Consider the following 22,203-nt stretch of genomic DNA (forward strand, 5'->3'; position numbering starts at 1 on the left):
TAATTGTAACAAGGTGTCTCAAGAGGTTCGGCCCTTAGTCCCATATTGTTAAACGTCTATATGGCCCTTCTGGCAGAGATCATCCAACCATTTGGATTTAAGGTGGTGTTAGATACTGATGATACACAACTATTATTCTCTGTCTTGGAGGTCAACAGTAAATTACGGACTCTATTCAGTCTTGCCTCATAAACTAAACTTAGTTGAAGCAGACGTATTGCTCTTTTGATGCTCTCCTTCAGTTTGATCCAGTGCCTAGTGACCTCCAGAATTTGGCTCTTGCCTCCACTCCAGTGGAGAAGGTAAGGAACCTCCGAGTCAAATTCTAGAACAAGGTGTAATTTGCTCTGCAGATAAAGGCAGTCACATGCAACTGTTTTGCCCTTTTATTAAGCCTAAAATAATTTCATGGGCTAGTTCATGAAGTCACTAGGAAAACCACTGTACAGTCTTTGATTTCTGCTCATTTGGATTATGCCAATATTGGCATTTGGGTCTTTCAGACGACCTTCTTAGTCACCTGCAAATGATCCAGAATGCTTCCGCCGGGCTTCTCCTGAATCTACCCAGACAGGAATCCATCTTGGCACACCTGAGAAACCCAACATTGGCTTACAGTCCAGCAACGTATTCCCTTTAAATGTCTCCTGATAACTTTAAGGGCTTTTTATAACAGAGGCCCTCAGTACTGGAGGGATATAATATGAGCTCATCACCCTGCAAGATCTCTCAGTTCCTCTAATCAATTGTTACTTGTAGTGCCTACAGTAGGATGTGTTCACTTGGGTGGCCAATTCTTTTCCTACTGGGCCCCTAAACTAAGGAATGCCCTCCCACTTAAAATTCAAGCATCCCCCAATTAAGAGATCTTCCAAAACCACACTAAAGCTGGTTATTCCAGCCATGGTAATTAGTCTCTTATTTCCCCATGCACAGCCTAGGCAGCTCCGGGATATCCGGGATGACAGCCACATGCTTTATAAATTATTTACTCAGTCATTCAACATACTTTTTCGGGTGAAAAAAGGGCTTTGGGTGTTTGCAATGGTAAATTTCAAAAGATACATGGATGTTTTATAAATGTGCTGCCAACACAAACACACCAACCCTCAAAAGAAGGTGGCCATAAAACGTAAAGTTTTAGGACCAAACAAACAAAAATACATAAATCTCACCAAGAGTAAAAAAATGCAATGCTCATAAGTTAACGGAATTTTTTTAAGCCTGACACACATTTCTAATTCAAGCAGCTGCTCACCACGATACATTTGTGGGTTTGCGGAATCATTGATGGGGTTATGTACCCTGTGCCACAAACATAAGATCATACTGACGGAAGCAGACCCCTAGATTCGTATAATTGAAACATTGGTAACATCAGACAAGGTCCTCTGATCAAGTCATTGAGACTTTCAACTTTACAGTTAAAGACAGAGGTAATTTACTGGATGGCTTGCCAGGAGACATGGTTTTATACATACTGCAGCATGATGCACACCCTGAAGAGACCCCTGTTAAAAAGACATGCTTGCCGGAAATAGCCAACATTATCACTTTACTTCCAGATTATGCAGTTGACACCCTGACAGTCTAGACGATTGATATCAACAGTTTATTAAATTCCAGTGTAGAGATTATATTCACATCTGCCCATATGAAGTTCAGATGGTTTACCTTCAATGTGGAACCAGGAAAAGAAAATCACTGTTTTGCAATCTCCAGGCTGTCTGCTTTCTACTCTGCTGAAGATTTCTGTACTGATCTATGCTACATCAGCCACGTTCTTAAGTCCTACACATCCCCGATGTTCTGCCCAGCAGAAATTAGGCCTCTGACAAGAAGATCAAACATATATACAAAGAATCTTAAAAACGTATGAGAACATTCGGTCAGCAATAGCAAGTCTTCAATAGCATTTGATATTAAAACACACTAAATTTAAGACTCTCTGCCTCACCCACTGGTTAATAATGGGATAGATTGTAGCTTATGTATCTCAGCTGACATTTTCAGGTGTATTGCTTAGCCTGCTTCCCTAAATGTACTCAGGAAACCATCACAAAATCCAAGAACGGTGGCAGAAGAATGGCTAATCTTGTGTATGGTCTGCCTGTCTACCTTCACTGAACACAGAGTCTCCAACCCTTAGCAAGAAGCTGAAGAGCCCTTCCGTTTCAACAGCACCTTTCCATTAAGAAAGCTAATGACCATCTGCTTGTTGCTACAACTCAGATTCCTAATAGCTTATTTTGACCCTTTATCTCCCTTCCAGATATCTCAGTGCCAGAGTGACTACGAGCAAGGCAGAACTAGCATGGGAATAGCTCGGTCTTGAGAAGCTTTCTGAAATGCAGGTGGCTCGTGCATTTCATTAAGTGAATGAGTAGTTTATTCCAGTAGTAGGCAACCAAGTAAGAGAAAGCTCTATCACTGGAGTGTGTTTTCCTAATTCAGGGAATACTAAGAAAAGCTTTGACCATATATCTTAAAGGTCTACCCACTTGGTAAGGAATAAGCTTCACAGCAAGGTAACTGGGACCTTTGCCAATCAGTTATTTTATGTACTATACAGCAGATCTTGCAAATTATTCTAATGCGCACAGATAGCCAATGAGGGAAACGTAAAAGGTGGAGTGGAGAGGCTGATCTGTCCAGCATATTTTGAATAAGGCGGACCGCTGTATTTTGCACTACTTGAAGTCTGGCAAGTAGAGACTCATTTGTGGTGGCTAGGAGGGTGTTGCAATAATCCAAGCGAGTGATCACTAGTGCCTGCACTAAGGTTTGGCACACCGAGAATGGAAGTAGAGGAAAAACTCTGTGCAATAGACTCATCATATAAAAGCAGGTGCCAGTGGTAGGCAGTATCTGATCTTTCATAGTTAGAGTCTGGTGAAAGCGTACACCCAGATTTTTTACTGTAGATTTGGGGGCAGGAACTGCGCCTAAATCAGTTGGCCACCAATCCGGAGACCAGAGCAGTAGGGCTCTGCCGAAGAGCATGAGCTCTGCTTTGCTAGCATTTTGTTGAAGACAATTCTCTGTCATCCAAGCCGAGACAACTTTCATCTCATTTACAAAACGGGTCTTTTTTCATATTGTGGGAGTCTTTATCAAAAGAGATAAGAAATTGAGTGTCATCTGCATATCATAAGATTTGATGATTTTAGCAAAGGAGGCTGCAAGATTTTAAATAATGTGAGGCTAAGAAATTAGCCTTGAGGCACCCCTTTGTTGAGCTCTAAGGTGCGAGATCTAAACGGACCTAGATTGATGGTCAGGGTTCTCTGTGATAGGAAGCCCATGAAACATTGCAGAGCTGTGCCACAAATATCTATCTCCTCTGGTCTCAGGAGCAATCTAAGATGAGATACCATGTTGAAAGCTGCCGACAAATCAAGCAGCACTAACAGTGAGGGCTGATTATCATCCTAAGAGCATCAGGCATAGTCTGTGACCTCTAGGAGAGCAGTTTCGGTATTATGCAAGGGTCTCTGTTTGGGCAGTAAAACTGTCAGCTCAATAAAACGTCAAAAAGTCATCAAGGCTAGTATGACATTACAAGTGTTAAGAAGAATTCTTATGTATGCAGGATGTCTACAAAATATCTATATTGTCTGATTCTGCAACAATCCACTTTGATTATTTCAAAGTTTGGATCCATATTAAACAATCCAGGAGTTGTCCTCAGTGCGGAGGTTATCTCACAGGCATCTAAAACAAAAGATCACACAGAAACTGCTGAAAAAACTAAAGATCCCTCTGAGGCAACAGTTGGAATGAATCACTAAACAACAGTTACTACAATAGGGTTACACCTTCCATGACTTGGGGAAATAATTGAGAAATAAGTCTCCCTTCAACTCGCCGAATTTATCAGCAATGATAGCCTACTAGTAGTCCACCAATCTGGATTCTGAATTAGTCATGGAATTGAAATGGCTTCTTTGAAAATACTGGACGACATCAACCATGTACTGGAGGAAAGTAAATCTTTCCTCCTTGTTTTACTGGACCTAACAGCAACTTTCGACACAATCGATTACTCAAGACTACTTAACCTACTCTAATATCACTTCAGATTCAGAGAAACAGTCCGCAAATGTATTGCCTTTTTCCTCTCCAAGCACTCTCAAATTGTAAAAACCAACAAAAGTAACTAATTGAGCCCCTACCATATATGGAGTGCCTCAAAGATCTATCACCCCAACGCTCTTCAATCTCTATGTAGAACCACTTACCAAAATCTGCCAACATCGCTATTCACTAATATCCAGACGACGCCCAAATTTAGTTGAAAACAAGATCCTCACCTTAATAAAAACCTTACTCATTATCCAAACTTGTATGGTAATTATGTTTCGCACTCATAAAAAAAAAAAAAATAAAAAAAAAACAATCTATTCTCTCTCAAAGCAAATGAAAAATGTCAACTTGGGACTGCTACAGCAAATCGATCTGTCTGACCCCTACTCTTCTTAAAAGGGGGTGGTGATGGACAGAGCATCTGAATTAAACAGAACGCTCATGCCCAGTCAAAAGATCAGGGCTTGATCCATCACCGTTTTTTTAGCTCACTGCACCATCCCAGCTCAGAACCTGGCTATATGCAAATTAGTCTGACCCTGGCCCAGTGCATCATGGGAACAGGGCAGACCAAACTACCAAGCGAATTCTTTAATTCAGATGCTCTGTCCATCACCACCCCCTTTTCTGAATCGTTTTGGCCACTATAGGAGTGGAAGGGTATGCTCAGACATGAGTCCCTTCCTCACTGCACCATCAGGATTCAAGCAAGCCGGGCCGAAGACGGCTGTAATGCCAGAAACCGGTCCCCGGAAGCTTGTTTCCTTTCCAGTAAAGAATTGGCTTGGTAGTTTGGTCTGCCCTGTTCCCATGATGCACTGGGCCAGGGACAGACTAATTTGCATGTAGCCAGGTTCTGAACTGGGATGGTGCAGTGAGCTAAAAAACGGTGATGGATCAAGCCCTGATCTTTTGACTGGGTAGGAGTGTTCTGCTTAATTCAGATGCTCTGTCCATCACCACCCCCTTTTCTGAATCGTTTTGACCCCTACTCTGGCATCATTGGTCTGCTCACTGGGAATAACACTAGACTCCTCATTAACCATGGTCCAACACATTATTACAAAAATTGCTAAAAATAGCAAATTTCTAGCTTCATAAGATAAAGAAACTAAAACAAATTCTACAACCAGACCACCTAAAAACAGTCGGCAATGCTCTTTTACTAACCAGATTTGACTTTGGCAATGTTGTTCTAGCAGGAGCATCACAATCTGTCTTGTGCTCCTCTAAAAGCGGTCTTACATGCTGCCAGATTACACATTTCCATCAAGAAATTAAACAACAATTCTCCAATACTTGTAGATCTGCATTGGCTCCCTAGAGGTGCAAGAATTAAATTCAAACTGGGATGCCTAGCATTTAAAGCAATCCTTGCAAAAAATACATCCTATTTTATATATTTTCTTCAAGACATCTGGTGGTTTGAGGATCTTGAGAAACGGAGAAATGTTTTCCTGAAAACACCCCTCTTCTGAACCTAATGTTCAACAGCATTCCTTCTCAGAAGGAGCCTCTTCCTTCTGACATTTCCTACCTATGGATATCTGACACAGTAAGCCCACATTTCTTGCTGTATTAACTACAACCCCTCCTCACTATCTGAACAGTTGGAAATCTGTGTAGACCATACATCATCCTCTACCCTGCTCTCATCACCACCTTTCTCTCCTTGCCTACTATGCTTTAACCAGAGGCGCACCTACAGTCATCGGGGAGCTAAGACATTTTTTTTTTATGGGGGGGGGGGCGGATTCTTCAAGCAAAAGGCAGAGTGGAGCTGCAGGATCCCTAAGAAGGGGTGAAAACCATCAAAGCCTCATTAACAAGCAAAAGTTCTTTAAAAGACCTGTGAAGTACTCGGGTGCAGCTGTGTGTGCGCCCGGGAAGCGGTCTCATCCCGGGCTGCCACACACGACGGGGGTGGGGGGCTGAAGCCCTTTGAGTCCAATGGGCGTTGCGTGCCTGGCTTCAACTAATCCCCGCTTCCCCCTCCTTTCCGTTAACACCTCTCCCCAATAAGTCTTCCCCGGACTACTCTTCTTTCCAGAACCCATTCTTATTGATACTCTTACTACTAATGAGTTAAATCAACAAATTACGAGTTCTATACAAAACATTCTGTTGCGTTCATTGTTAACCTGTAAAGCGCATCTGTAACTTGGGGGTGGGCTATAGAAATCTGCTAAATAAGTAAATAAATATCAAAAAGACAAATGACTGGTCGTAATGAGACCCCTTCAAACTGTCTGTACAAAACCTTTGCAAACTGATGTTGTTCAACAGTGACAACTGTTCACATCTCAAGTCAAAAACTAAACATAAAATGTGTTTTAGCTTTTTAGCCTGATGGAAAGGGTCTTCTGGCTCCTATAAACAACTCTGCAAACTTACTTCAACCTCATTAACCGCTTCCGTGCGGCGCGTTAACCGCACCCTGTGCTGGACATTCCAGAACAGGGCGCGGTCGTGACGGAACCGTTCCGTCATCAGCACAGCTCAGCCGTAACTGATGACGGAACGGTTCCGTCACCAGCATCGAAGGGGTTAACCCAATGTCCCACTTGCACTAATGCATCTACATGGGGCTCCCAGTTAAGGCACTCTAAAAAAACACAGAGGCTTTTCTCTTTGTCACCAGGACAGTATTACATTCAGACAACCAGAAGAACTTCCACTTACTTCCAAACTGAAAAAGAGCACAGTTAAAGGTGCAGATAGTTCATCAGTATTTGCAATGCTACTCCTGAGTTACCTAACCAAGGGCTTTCAGTCTTACAGGTCGTCTAACGTCACTTGCTGTGATCGTCCTTTACATCTGCACAACCAAGAGTTTGGGGGGACAGTCACTTGAGACTCTAAGTTATTTTTCCCACAATACCTAATAGGTAAAGTGAAAATCCTCTGATTTCACAGTGATGAAGACTCCCTTAGTACATCTTGTCTATGGGCCCATCTGAAATTAATCTAGCTAAGGCGCACACCTCTAAATCGTGCTTAATTAACAACCCAACTCATATGGCAATGAGTTCCTTAAGACCTGCCCTAGCTACTTGCACACTAAAAGAAGAAAGGGCAAGGCCATCGATTAACTTTGTTTGTTGACCAAATCTCCCAAAACACATCTGTGATATAAAAAGAGGACTTCCAGTAGTCATGGCAGTCAGGCCTCCCAAACATCATAAACCCCGACTGAATTTATGCAGTCTTGGCTACCTTTTGTCAATATTACTCATCCTATGATCCACCTGGATTGTTCCGAGGCATCCAAAAAGTACCATTCAGTATTACAAAAACTGTGAATAATTATATATGAATAAACAAACACACATTTAAATTGACACGTCAATGCTGTAGTGTCATTATATTCGAACATATACCTTCGATTAATACAATGCATCTGTGCTGAATTGTAGTTATATTTCTACTCACTGGGAAAGACATGTTCTGGTCATCAATATTCATACTCCACGAATAGTGCAGTCAGACTGTTCTGTGACACATGCATATTTAAATACACCTTGAGAAATGCTGATGGCCCAGAAAACAGTTTTATTCCCATAGCAGGATAGTTGCTTCCTGTGTTGTAACAAAGTTACAGTGATAACAGATGCTGTCAACTGTTGTGCTACATAAACTTGTTCATGCAAACTGAATGGAAGTTTGCATGCCAGTGCGGTAATAAAGGTATACATTCCCATGCTACTACAGATGCTGCATGCCTTTTTGATACTTTTGTCATGTTCATATACCAGAATAGTATGGCCAGCCTGCAACGTTTCAGAATTAGTATATCCAGGATGTAAGTTGCCTGCTTGTGCTGTTATACATTAAAAGATACAAACCAGAAAGCCTGCCCTGTAAAGCAATTATATTTCCACACATTATTTTGGATGCTACCAATGCTGTAATACTTACATTCACATACTGAATTTTACAGTACGTACTTTAATACAGTTACACAGTTTGATTAATTTTACAGTATTATACTGTAATACAGTTATAAAACACGTTGATGAATGTTACCTGCGTGCACAATTAAACGAGCAATATTCAAAAACAACTGGATGGAAGCTGCCTGGTTGTGTTGTAAAAAGTTGCATTCTCAGCCAGATGCATTCTGCCTGTGCTGAAAGATGGTTCTATACACCCAGCTGAATGGTTGCGGATAGTAACATTCACCTTCCTATAATACACGAGGCCTCCTCGAAGTTGTACAATATGTATATTCAAACACACCCCGATTGAAGAACCCAGGCTGTGTTGTAATAAAGCCATATTCACACAACATGATATAAGCTGCATAGCTGTGCTGTAATTGGGTTGCATTCAAACGTCAGGGTAGACGTGGCCTGCAAGAAATCTGTATACATTTACATCCGAACAAAAATGGTGTTGTTGCCCCCATACAACGTCATATCACAAATTCCCTCCCGTTTACAAAATCACAACTCATTATCTCTCCTGTCCTGTGCCCTCTCCTTACATGCTACCTACCACCTGTTGCCCTAGTCCTGTGCTTCCCTCATATGCTCTCCACGTGTCCTCTCAAAACCCCATTTAATTCTCTCTCGTATGGCCAGGCTGACCCTTTCCATGTCTTTCCCTTTCTCTCAATCCCTTTCTCTACATCTACTTGTACAACATCGTATCTCTGCCTATTCTAGGCCCCCTTGTTGCCCCTGCTACTTCCTCTGGCTAAGGCTCATCCCCTGGCCCTACTGCGCCCATGAAGCCTGTTGCTCAAGTGCATTCTCTTGCCCCACTCACGGTGCTCAGCAAGTAGGCCCTTCTGTTGCTCATCCTATGCTTCCCACTAAGGATCATCTCTTGCCCTCTCTTAGCAACCTCTCCCGCCTCTACTCTGTTGACCCACTCTGGGCCTTCTGCCCACCATTCCCCCTGGTTGCCCTTCTCCTACCCCACCTGTGTCTGCCCCAAGCTCCTCCTGCCTGCATCCCATTCCCGTCCCCCCTGCCCCTGGTTCCCTCTTTTGCCCATCTCATATGATATGGCCCTCTTCTCTTCTTCCATCTGCCCCCTACTGCCATGAACTAGCTTCTCCCCGTGTCCCCACAAGCTCTCTCCAGATCCCTCTCTTGCCCTCCTTCTATGCCCCATCCTACCTGCTGCCCCCTCTTAGCTGCCCGCCTCCCTGCGCCCCTCCCCCTCACCTGCCCGCTAAGCCGCACGATTCTCTGCAACCTCCGCTCGTCTCCCAGCAGTTCCCGGAGCTGGGCGTTGCTCAGGGTTCCCAGGCTGCCCCCGGGGGGCGGCCCAGGCTCGGGGGGCCGCGGGAGCTGCGGCTGCGGGAGCATCTCTCTGTGTACAGGGGGCCGGGTCCAGCCTGACTGCATAGCCGCAGCCAGCCACCAGGGGGAGCCCGTGCCGCGCACAGGAGCCATCCGAGGCGCCCGTGGAATGCTGGAAATCCAGTAGGGGGAGCTCGTTTTCTGTCAGAGTCCTCCCCTTACGAGCCACCGTATTTTAAGAGCAACATATTTTTCAAAACGGGCCTTTCATCACGCAATCCGTTTCCCGCCACCTTGGAATTGTGTAAGTCTAACACTGTGCTCCATTAATGATTATAATGACTGAATTAAAGCAAGGTTTTCTATTATCACTCGTATATTTTTTAACATAATATACCAAACAGTATTTTGCAATATATACACTTGTTTTTGCCTGAATACTGTGTTACTCTTTTTATTTGTTAATTAAGCCAGGACGTACTCGTTCTAGCTCTATTTTTTTTTAGCCAATCGTGGTGTTGAGGTGCTAAGTCCTTATATTGCTGACAAAATGCAACTTTTTAGGCTGCTTTAATTCATCTAAAACATTTGAAGATGTCCTCTTTGTTTGCTTACAGTTGACGTAAGAGCGCTTGCTCCCACGCTCGTCCTTTTTTTGTTTCTGTGCTCTGAATGGCCGGGCACCTTAGGCTGGTACACAGCCTAGTAACATCTCATCCAATCAAAGGTGAATCCCCAAAACACGGGCCAGTAAAGTATTGTTCAAGCTTAGGGCTGTGTACGCGGTGGGGGTAACCACCTGCCAGCGACCCTGAGAAGAAAACATGTTTACGAGAGCGAACTTACAAACAAATAACAGGGTGGGCTTTCTGTTCAAAGGAGGTGACGAAGTGAACTAGGTTAAGTGTGAACTTTTCAAGGCGAGAGTTGTTACTCGTTTAATGCAGAAAGAGCCAATTATTCATTTTATTTCATGCAATGTATTTAACAACGTGATTTGTTTTGAGAGTTACAAAATAACAGATGGACACTTTCAATGACACGTCTTTGAAATCTGGTCTGTTGACGTTTCTGAACTTTAAACTAATTATTCAGCAGAGCCTTTCATTAGACCCCTTAAGGACGGCGATAGAAGAATGCGATCTAGAACCAGCATACGTGTCAAAATTGGTTATAAGTGAGATCAGAGGGAAAATGGGAGACCATATTTGCTATATTTAGGAAGTTTTAAGGCGGAGAAAGCAAACATCTCATAATATTTAGGGAAGGACATTGGGAGCCCCCTACCTAGACTGGAAGTGTTCTTCTTAAGACCAGCTGGACTCTTAACTTTATTTTTGTCATATTATTTATTCTGTATATTTTTATTGTAGCCCTCTGAAGTGACCACAGTGACTTGAGGCGCCAAATGAAACTCCTTAATAAATAATTTAACTGGTCTTACAATTCAAACATTTGGTGTAAGGCTGCAGAACCCAGTGGCTCTGTTGGCACTACACAGTTGAACTGTAACTGAAATAATTTGCATACATGGACATTCACAGTTGCTTTTTAAAACATCTTTTGATCTAAACTCGTAAGCATCACCACTGTGGACACTTGTATCTTGGATCTCTGCCAATTTATAATTTAACTATAAGCCATATAATTTTAGGTAGTAACAAGTCTCTTGATTCTTAGTTTGAGCCTGGGCAGCGCATGCATTGTGGCATGCTGTATTAGAGTATGGAATAGAAGCCCCTTCCACGCTCTACCCATATTTTTCATTGGTTTGTGTCATTGTCCTTCGTAAATGCTGGCTTCTGATTCGTTGATAGACTTGTTACTCCCTCCTTAATACCGCATTGTCTTAATTTGTAACCTCGCATGAGGACTGGTACTTTTTTAATCGGTTGTTACACGATATGGCTTTTTAAGTCTGTAAGCACAATTTTTTAAAATAAGTTTCTCCTACTGCAGGTGTGACATGCGCACCTTCATTTTCCGAGCAGCCCGAGGCAATGGCGGCCGCTTCTTTGAATATGTTTCGCATTTACAAGAGATTGAGCTTTTGGCATTGACAATGACAATGTCTTATATTGTGTGTTGATTAGCAAAACAGATAATAAAAGGCATTGTCACATATAATGTCAATAGCTTAAACTCGCACAAATGCGAGACCTATTGCATTGCAAATGCTTGTTCTTAAAGTGCTGGGTGTTCATATATCTGTTCACTAAATGGGTGATAAGCTAACTAAGAAAAATGCTAGAAATAATTAAAAAATCAGGTCGTTTTAAAGAGTGTTTTTTGTTAAGAAATATGGCATAGGGTAAAATAATAGTAAGTTGAAACATTTCATATTGTCTTGAGGCTTGCTTGAGTAAAAGGCAGTCACCCTATACCACAGATATAATTGGTTGTTCTTGTAGATATTGCAGGTAGAATTGATGGTGTAGTGATTGGTTACCATAATTTCTTCAGCACTGACCTATACACGTTTGTGTAATATATATAGTTTTTAGCATGCAATTTAAAGCTAAAAAAAATGCATGCCAGCATAGAAAGACAATTCTCAAGTGAGACCAAAGGCTGAGAGCAAGCAGCATAAAAACTGCCAGCATGCTGGATGATCCTAGCAATTGTAAGCAAGTGTGGTTGGCAAGCATAATACTTGTGAGTGATTACAACTATTTCAAGGGGCAGATCAGAGAATAGAATAGCTACCAATAAAATTATTGAAGGGGTCGTGGTTTACCTGCCTGGATGGTAGACCCATCCCTGTGAGCTGAGACTGCTGCTGCCCCAACAACTCCAATATTAGCCTGGAAGGAGTTGGTGTAAGATCCTGGAAATTCTAGGAAAGCTGAACAAATTAACCAGTATTTTGGCATAGCAGAATCTAGATTCCTGATCGCTCGACAGTGACACTGGGGCCAGATGTGATGCAGATCTGAAACTTGGAACTTTATTGAAGAGAAGGAGGGACTTGGAGGAGATGGCGCTCTCAATACAAATGAAGGCACGGGGTACTGGAGCACCAGAGGGAATCTGAGATAAAATAGGCGGAGAGCAGATCAAAGGAAAATGTACTTTATTTGTAGCATAAAATCATCACCAGCAGTAGCGGTAAGTGACCACTCACAAACTGACCAGCATCCAACTGCCGGAGGAATAGAAAAATAACAATTCTAGAACAGAGTATAAAGATTTGCACAAGGCGGCAGCAAGGAATGCAAGCCACTCATGCACATACGTACAAAAGCACTGTAAGCAAACACTTTATAATAATTGTCATGACAAAGTAATTTATAACAGTTGAAATAACAAAATACAACACATCTCCTCTCTTTATAACGTTAATCTAAATTAGGAAATAGACATAACATAAAATAATGCAAAAAGACAATACTAAATAAGAAAATGTAACCTATAATAAAATCTGATCATTTTTTGGGTGTAACTATTTATCTCTTTGGACAGCAGTCCATTTGTTGACTCCTTAATTTTTGCTGTATCATTTCTTTGAACTGACAACGTAGTAGATTCAACCTCCACTTTATATTTAGCCTCTACTTTATTAAAAAGCCTTACCTTCGTCCATTTTATTGTTAGAATTACGCTCCCAACTTATTCCCTTCATCACTCAAAGCTTGAAATAACTCGCATACATTAGGAGGCAAGCTTTCAAGGCACAATTTGACATTGGAATTTCAAAGGAAAGGAAACAATATATCCTGTAATAGGAACCAAAAAATCTCTCACCTTCTTTTATATCAACATTGTTATTAAACTCTTTATCCAGTAAGCATTTGGCAAGTCTGTTCATGCTCCACCAAAAGCTATTGTTAACTAGGACAGAGGATTTCCCCACCCTAAAATTTGTGAAAGTTTTCGAAAAACTAGACTCATCTTTTTCGACATGATAAGGTAGTTTAATTTTGATACAATCCCCCACATTTAGGGGCCGATTATGATGGCGGACAGACCTGAGTCCGTCCGCCACCATAGAGTAGGAGGGAACCTCCGCATGCCCTGCAGAGTTCCCTCCTGTGCAATTAGGATGTGACCACCACCCTGGCGGTCACATCCTCTATTTTTACCATTGCGGCGGGTGCAGCTTCAAGCTGCATCCGCCGCAATGGTAAAAATGCATACATTGCATTTGTATGCAGAAAGCGGCAGGCACGGTGCGGTGCCTGCCGATGTCTGCATACAAATGCAGGGGGGTACCATAGGTACCCCCCACCCACCCTTCACCCAGGGGGCCCGCAACTGGCCCCCACAGTGAAGTTACACATGCTTTTCCACGGCGGAAAACCCGCAGCGGAAAAGCATTTTGCACAGCCCATCCTAATATGGCTGACGGTGTCTGAAAGACACCGTCACCATATTAGAGCTTTTCCGCCGCGGTTGTAAGCCAACCGCGGCGGAAAAGCTGAGGACGGAAACCAGGACCCACCAGCCATCCTAATGTGGCGGTGGGTCTTTGGTGGGTCCGCAGAGGATTTTCTGCATCCTCCGGGCCGGCGGTGGCTTCCGCCGGCCCGGAGGATGCGGAAAATCCTCCATCATAATCGGCCCTTAATCTGGATTTAGTTGACCTCGAACTGTCATTATTGCTTATCACTGTCTCAGATCTCATACTAATACCAACATTATCTTCAGCTATACAATACATTCCCTTAAGCTCTAAGATGGGTAACTCTCGCTGTTGGAAAGTGAATTATTAGTAGTGGTAAATATGCATCTACACTGGCAATAAGTCACAACACAATATAGGGCTCAGAATAGGTCTTAGAAAATCATTCCAATGCTCTACCCTTGATAGTTTGCCTTCGCGGAGATAGGCTTAACTTCAAAGACAGGTATGTAAAGCATTTTTAATCACCAATCCCGTAAATCATTAAGACACCACACATAATTAAAATCCAACATAATTTTATAAAAATATGAAATATATTTTTCATCTTTAAAATGACACCAAAATGAAAAAATCCAGTAGGGAATCGGAGATATCAGTTTTTAAAAATTCATTTTTATATAGCACATAGACACCTTTAGCGCCTATTGGAACATCTGGTCGTGCTTGACCGGGACACAGTCAAATTTCAGGCTGAACGCGATGGAGCAGTGCACGGCTACACCTCACAGTAGGTCTGGGTCAAAGTTTTTACCTTCTGACTTTTCTGGAGCCTCTCTTCCGAGGGTCCCCCGAAGCTCTCTGCCAGTCTGGAATCAGTGAGCGTTCGGCAGCTTGCCTTGCGAAAAGTTCCCGGTCAAACTTGTGGAGGTCCGACCTCTGGAGCTTTCAGCGGGCCGAGCCAGAGGTCCAGGCTGGCTCGCGGTTGAAAGTGTGCGGCTTGACTCTCAGGGTTGGTCCTGGTCATCTTTTCTACGTTTAGACTTACAAACTTTTACAGAGCTTTTTCTTGCGGGGTCCCTCGATGCTCTTCAACAGGCCGGATTCGGTGAGGGTTTGCTGGCTTGGGTTTCCTCCAACTCCCGGTCAAACTCTGTAAGTCGGACCTTCGTGGCTTTTCAGTGGGACGAACCTGGCCGGCAAGCCGGCGAGCAGTTTAGGGTCGCTGGCTTGGTTAGCCAGGTTGAGTCGGTCCACTTATGGAGCTTTTTTCCAAAGTTTTCAAATTTCTGGAACTTCATCCTGAAGTTCCCTTGAGGGCCCCAAAGTGTCCTTAACTTACTTCATGGATCTGGAGGCTCCAAGATGGTCCTTGAAAGTTTGGGACTTCAATTCCCACAATCCACTTTGACGAAACCCTTACAAATCCACTGGTAGTACTCGAGGCTGGGCATTTCTTGGTGGTGATGGTCCAGGTGTACTTTGTTAACCTATAGCTTGCAGGGAGTCCACTCTTTAGTCTTTTTAAAACAGGTTTGATCCATAGGGCTGTAGTTCCAGATTGTGCAGCAGGCACAGTCAGTCAGAGTGCAGGGCCTGGTTGGTTCAAATCAAACTTCCAGCATGGACCCTTCTTCTTCCTTAATTTTCAAGCCGGAGGGCACTCCTGTCCAATGAGGTGCAGGGCAACACTCCAGGGTATCACCATATCCTCCATAGTGTGGCACTTTAGTCTCCCAGAGAGCACCCTTTCTCCAAAATTTAACAAGGCTGATTTTTCAGCAGAGAGACAAGAGCTGGCTAAGCCAGCCTTCAGGATGGTTCATCTCCATATTGTCCCTCCCTCTTGCTTCTGCTCATTCCTTCCTTAATCCTGCCATCTGGCTGGGTTCAAAGAGTAGGGGTGTAAATTAAATTGTCTTCTCCTGCCTGTCTCCTCCTTCTATTGAAGATTATTGTTTACAACTCCTCCTCCTGCTCTAGCATTCCTATGTAGCAGAACTCTGCCTTCCCAGAATGGCTCTCTAACCCCAGGGGCTACTTATCTCCTCATCAAAGTAGCCTGTCTAAACCACTTAACTCTGACCAATCAGGACAGACCACTGGAGGCTGGATTTTAGCTTACAGACAAGAACGTCTTATAACTACTTGTCTGTATATTTTAGGATAAGTTCAACAATAGCATATTGTTGGATTTATCAGTACAATTTTAGGACGTCCTAGAATTATATTTTTATGACATTCTTGACGTTAATTATTATTTAATAACTTCTTGCCATGTTAACCTATGGGCCTGGGGATTTACAATGGAGAAAATGACTTGGGCAATTTGTCCAACATCGAGGCTTATAAAACCTATTTTATAAGGACCCTGCCTATATCTACAGGACCCCACACCCCTGGAATACTTAGGGGAGACTTTAGGGGTTCTGAATATTCTAAATATTGCAGATCCTTACTTAACAGTGCTCCTAGCATAAAAGTTGATTTTGGGAAGCACTTTACTACAAGGTGGGGAGCGAAATGTTTAATTTCACTAAACCCAAGGCACATAAAACGTATTTTATTATGGCCCACCTTATAAATACCTGACCCCCCACCCCCATCACTGGGACACCTAGGGAGACCCTGGGGGTACCTAATAGATCACTACATAGTATATTAATTTAGACCTGCAACACAGGGCTACTTTTAAATTGACCTCAGGCCTCAGCAGTGCACACATACACATGCAGAAAGGCCTGCTGGCCTCTCAACTGCCATGCCCTAATATATACCAGGGACTTAAAGGTAGTTTTGATCCTCCTGCCCTATTATGTACAAGGGCCTTATAAAGAAGGTCATGCCAATCACAGGGGTACCATAACCTAATGTATGTAGGTGTTTTCACTGTATTCTAAGTGTCTTTCAGTATAGTACTGGACCTTGTTAGGCAGATACCCGGGACAGTCGGAGTCAGTTATCAACATTACTTGTCAGCAAAAAAGGGGGGGGGCACAGGGATGACTTTGCTGCACCCGCTCAATCCCTGAAGGTGTAAGTGAAGTCCGTTGTACGCAATCCTTAAGCATGGAAAGTGGGGAAAATCCTGTGCCCAAATTGGGAAAAGAGTGATAACCTCAAATCCTTTCTGCACATACTCCTTAACTTCAATCTTTTTAGCTAAAGCCACCTGTAAAGCTTCAATTGTGACTTAACCTTTCTACCAGGCCATACATGTTTGGTGAATAAATGGATGTCTTCAAATGCAAAATACCATTATCCTTGGGAAGTGTTTGAAATTCGAAAGAGGTAAACTGTTTACCATTATCTGTAACAATACAGGACCTTTCTTGTAGAAACACTCACTTAAAAACTGTATAGTAGTATCAGTGAAGGGCAAGGATACCCATTTGATCTCCACCCACCTAGAATAATAATCAACGAGTACAAAAGCATACACTTTGCACCTTGAAAAATTATCATAGGGCCTCAAAATGTCCAAAGCCAACTTGTCCTGATGGGAAAATCTGAACAAATGAAATCAACTTTACTGGTAACTAAAGTTTTATCAGAATTATTACAGATGGAACATTGCATCACAAACCCAGAAATTTGCAAATCCATATAAGGGCACAAAAATACTTATCTAATCTGTTTTTTGTGAGAGTCTCATCCAAATGTCCCATAAGAGCTAACCTAATGATAGTAGGACAAATATCTTTAGAAGGATGTCCCCTGTGACTGAGATAGAGTCTCTAACCTTCCACAGAATTTGTAGAGTTGGAATTAAATGTTTCCTGCAAGGCTAACCTTTATTAGTGAACTCAATGACTTTTTTCAATTCTTCATCCACCTGAAAACTATCCATCCAGGCACCTTTATATAACTCACCACCACACAAAGTCAAAACATCCTCTACAGATGCAACCACACATTCTCAATGAACTCCGAATAGAATTCTGCAGCTAAATTAGGTAATCTTGATAAAGCAATGACACTGCAAGTCCTTGGAATGTAATCAGCCCAGAAGTTATACTATGTCTTAGAAAGGTTCTAACCAAACAGGCAGAGGCCCTGCCAGTGCCATTACTGTGAAGTAACGCTAACAGGAGTGTATGGTCAGTTTTAATGGTAATCTCCCTTACCCACGAATATGTTTTGAAATGTTTCACAGCCCGTGCACAGGCCAAACCCTCCCTTTCAATAGTGGAATATTTAGCTTTAGAGCAAGAGTTCTTGAAGCAAACCCTGGTGCAATCCTGGAAGCTATTCTTTTGGATATTCTGAAAGCCAAGCAGGGGCCTTGCTGTTCAGGAGTATAATGGAAACGGCTTATTTAAACATAATGTGCTAAATTAATCTAAAGAAGGAGCTTAATTTTGGTTGTTTTAGGCAGCCAGCATTGCACCCGTTTTTCTACTGGTTTTTGTGGTAAAATACCCATCTTAAAGTTCTTTCACTTACAAGAGTTAAAATTTCCATTTGGCAGTGTATTTTCCTTCCACTGCTGTTGGTGCTTCTTATGTATTTTACGTCCTGATGATGACCCTGCTCTAAATAACTTATGCCCAGGTGTCGAAACACCAACAAAACAACAAATGTGGACTGTGTTTTTAAGAATTTGATGGTGGGTAAAAACACTCACTTGACGGGTGTTGACTTCAAGTTCAAGTTCAGGAATTTGTATAGCGCACTACTCACCCAGAGGGTCTCAAGGCGCTTGAGGGAGGGTGGGTGCATTACATATCGAATAGCCAGGTTTTTAGTTGCTTTCTGAAGGAGAGGTGGTTCTGTGTAAGTCGGAGGTGAGTGGAGAGAGAGTTCCACGTTTTGGCTGCTAAGTAGGAGAAGGATCTTCCTCCCATGGTGGATCTGTGAATGCGCGGAATTGTGGCGAGGGCTTGGTTGGATGATCGTAGTTGGTGGGTGGGTGTGTAGAAGGACAGTCGTGTGTTGAGGCATTCGGGTCCTAGGTCGTAGAGGGACTTGTGTGCGTGGGTGAGGAGACGGAATGTTATTCTCTTGTTGACGGGGAGCCAGTGGAGATCCTTCAGGTGACCGGAAATGTGAGCCTGACGGGGAATGTCCAGTATGAGTCTGGCTGAGGCATTTTGGATGCGTTGGAGTTTTTTCTGTAGTTTGGCTGTGGTCCCGGCGTAAAGGGTATTTCCATAATCCAGTCGGCTGGTAACCAGTGCGTGGGTGACTGTCTTTCTTGTTTCGGTGGGGATCCAGCGGAAGGTTTTTTTGAGCATGCGTAGGATGTTGAAGCATGAAGATGAGATGGCGCTGACTTGTCTGGTCATCGAGAGGGAGGAGTCTAGGATGAAGCCCAGGTTACGTGCGTGATCTGTAGGTATGGGTGCTGTACCCAGGGCCGGTGGCCACCATGAGTCGTCCCAGGCAGAGGGGGATGATCCTAGGATGAGGACTTCCGTTTTGTCCGAGTTTAGTTTTAAACGGCTGTTCTTCATCCATTCGGCTACTTCTTTCATTCCTTCGTGTAAATTGGTTTTGGCGGAGTTTGGGTCTTTGGTGAGGGAGAGGATCAGCTGGGTGTCGTCTGCGTAGGAGATGATGTTGAGGTTGTGTTGACGTGCGATGGATGCAAGGGGACTCATGTATACGTTGAAGAGGGTGGGGCTGAGTGAAGATCCTTGTGGTACACCACAGATGACTTCGGTGGCCTCTGATTTGAATGGGGGGAGGCGGACTCTCTGGGTTCTTCCGGCAAGGAACGAGATGATCCAGTCCAAAGCTTTTCCTTGTATTCCAACACTGTTGAGGCGTTGTATGAGGGTGCTATGACATACTGTGTCGAAGGCGGCGGAGAGGTCGAGAAGGATGAGGGCAACTGTTTCTCCGTTGTCCAGTAGCGTTCGGATGTCGTCTGTAGCTGCGATGAGGGCGGTTTCGGTGCTGTGTTTGGCACGGAAGCCGGACTGTGAAGGGTCGAGGGAATTGTTGGATTCCAGGAAGGCGGCGAGCTGACTATTGACGGCTTTCTCGATGACTTTGGCAGGGAATGGGAGGAGTGAGATGGGGCGGTAGTTCTTAAGTTCAGAGGGGTCTGCTGTGGGTTTCTTCAGGAGGGCGCTGAGTTCGGCATGTTTCCAGCTTTCCGGGAAGGTAGCGGAGTTGAAGGAACAGTTGATGACATCGCGGAGATGGGGTGCGACGATGGAGTCTGCTTTGTTGAAGATGTGGTGGGGACATGGGTCGGTTGGCGATCCTGAGTGAATGGAGTTCATCAGGCGGATGGTGTCCTCAGTGGTGATTGGGTTCCAGGCGAAAAGGTTGTGAGAGTGCTGTTTTGGTTCAGAGGTGGGTGGAGTGGGCTGTTCATCTGACTGGTTTTCTAATATCCCTATATATTTCTGTACATAGCACATATGCACTTCTCTCACTATTGATCACTCTCACTGCGCCGTCATCTTTTGGCACCTTAGCTTTCTAGATATAAGTAATGCATAATAACCACTAGGAATGGATTTATATTTTCATGATAGAAAGATCCATAAATATAAATGCACTAAATGCATAACTGTAACCTACTCTTGTGAGAGGTTTTTCTTCTACCTCTGTTTTGACACTATTGCAGTGGAAGTCAAGGGCTACACTTCCCCCGTGGGGCCATCCTTTTGATATTTACTGTCCAGCCCAGGTCTCTGGGTTACTGGGTTGCCCCTTTTGATGTAAAGAACCTCTGAGATAGCCGTAGCATAGTGCAGCAGTATAAACGCACTACAGCGCAGTAGGTCAACATTGGCAGAGATTCAGTCAACAGAATATCAGAACAGCTACAGGAAAATATTACAGGCCATGCTCCGTGGTAACAGGCACAGCTGGGGACAAGATACTCATTGCCAAAATGAAGAAAATAGGCAGACAGCAGATAAAGTCCCAAGCAGTAGAGGTAAATGACCACTCAACAAAGTAACCAGTATCCAACTGCCGGAGGAACAGAAACATAACAATTCTAGAACGGAGTCTAAAGATCCGCACAAGGCTTGGCAGAACAAGGGGGCAGCAAGTAATGTAAGCCGCTCATGCAAATTCATACAAAAGCGCTGTAAGCAAACACTTTATAATAAACTAGCAGCCCATCCCGACGTTGTCCGGGTATGAAATAGAATGTGTGTAATAGGCAAGGGAAATTTATTTTAAAATCTCGCGGTACAGAACATTTTTAGCATGAAGTGTCACAATAGTTAGGCATGTGTGTGTAGATACTATGTGTACCTCGGAGTAAGAAGTAGTAGCAGATGTCTCTAGTGTGTATGTACTCCACTTCCGTTGGCAAACTTGTGTGAAAGTGCATTCAGTTGTAAATTTCGTGTCCCCGCAGGCACGCTGAATCGCGCCATCCCCCGCTTGAGGCCCGGCTCCAGTTTTGTTTGATGTTGTGCTTGTGGTGTAAAGTCATTGATGCAGAGAGTTGAGTGGGTGACAGCACGCGCTGGAGACGCTGCACATGTGGGAAAGTGCAGTCAGTTCAAAGGTTAGTATCCCAGCAGGCGCGCTTAGTCGCGTCATCCGCCGCCTGATTGTCAGTAATCCAATGATTTTCCACAGGAGCGAAGATGAAAGTTCCACACACTTCCAACAAACCGCACCAGGAGAACCAGAGTACGTGCTCACTAGTGTTTGTTCACTAAAAGTGTGGGGAATAAACCAAAGAGTGACCTTCACTCTTCCCCAGATGATGTAGTCAGGTATTCAGTTGCAGCAGCTTGAAGGTGTAGGAAACTGTAAGTATAGAAAAAAGCGTGACAATATACAATAGATACACTAGATCAGAGACCACTATAAACATTGACACACGACAGTAGGTCTTTCACTCACCCCAAATCTGTGTTAGAATCCCTCTGTATATCTTCTTCCACAAAGGGTAATAATTGGCAGGAAAAAGCAAGAGAGTCACAGCGCAACCAGGGCAACCCTAAAGCTGACTAGAACTATCGTAGGAAGATATGGCGAAATGAAAGTAATCCCTCACTTTGTTCTGCTCTAGAATTAATGAGCGGAACACACGAGAGGGTACAAAAGAAAAGGAAATACTGGCACGCCTCGTTGTCTGACTCTGGGAAATGGGCGGAACACATGAGAGAGTGCGAGTAAACAAAACAAGTTCAAGACTCGTTGTCCGGCTCGGGGAGAGGAGCGGAATACACGGGCACTTGTGGGAGAGACTCATTGTCCGGTTCTGGGGGAGGAGCGGAACACATGAGTGCTTGCGGGAGATACTCGTTGTCCGGCTCTGGGGGAGGAGCGGAACACACGAGCACTTGCGGGGCAGGACAGGTAAGTGAGACGACAGAGCGGTGTGAAGAGGGAAGCTCCCTAAAAGGCAATTTGTAACAAGGGAAGTTCAAAAACGGCTCGCCGCTCAACATAGATTCAAGGGGGAAACAGAGCGTACACCACGTACCGGGAGAGGGGCCACCAGAAGCGGAGAGGTGAGATCGTTCTGATAATATCGAGCAACCGCCCGAACAGGAGCAAAGGATCTCAAAGGCAAACAGGAACTGGAGTTAGGGG

At 43.7% G+C, this 22,203-nt stretch overlaps 1 protein-coding gene across 1 annotated transcript in view; it reads right to left on the reverse strand.

The window, feature by feature from the left end:
- Positions 1 to 9,532, reverse strand: part of VPS37D (VPS37D subunit of ESCRT-I) — a 150,141-nt gene extending 140,609 nt beyond the window's left edge. Inside the window, exon 1 of the mRNA XM_078679570.1 lies at positions 9,261 to 9,532. Within this exon, the coding sequence (XP_078535696.1) occupies positions 9,261 to 9,491 (231 nt within the window). The 5' untranslated portion in view covers positions 9,492 to 9,532. The remainder of the gene's footprint in view (positions 1 to 9,260) is intronic.
- Positions 9,533 to 22,203: the final 12,671 nt, after the last annotated feature.

The sequence above is a fragment of the Lissotriton helveticus genome, chromosome 3_1 (genome assembly GCF_964261635.1).
Source record: "Lissotriton helveticus chromosome 3_1, aLisHel1.1, whole genome shotgun sequence".
Classification (NCBI taxonomy): Eukaryota; Metazoa; Chordata; class Amphibia; order Caudata; family Salamandridae; genus Lissotriton; species Lissotriton helveticus.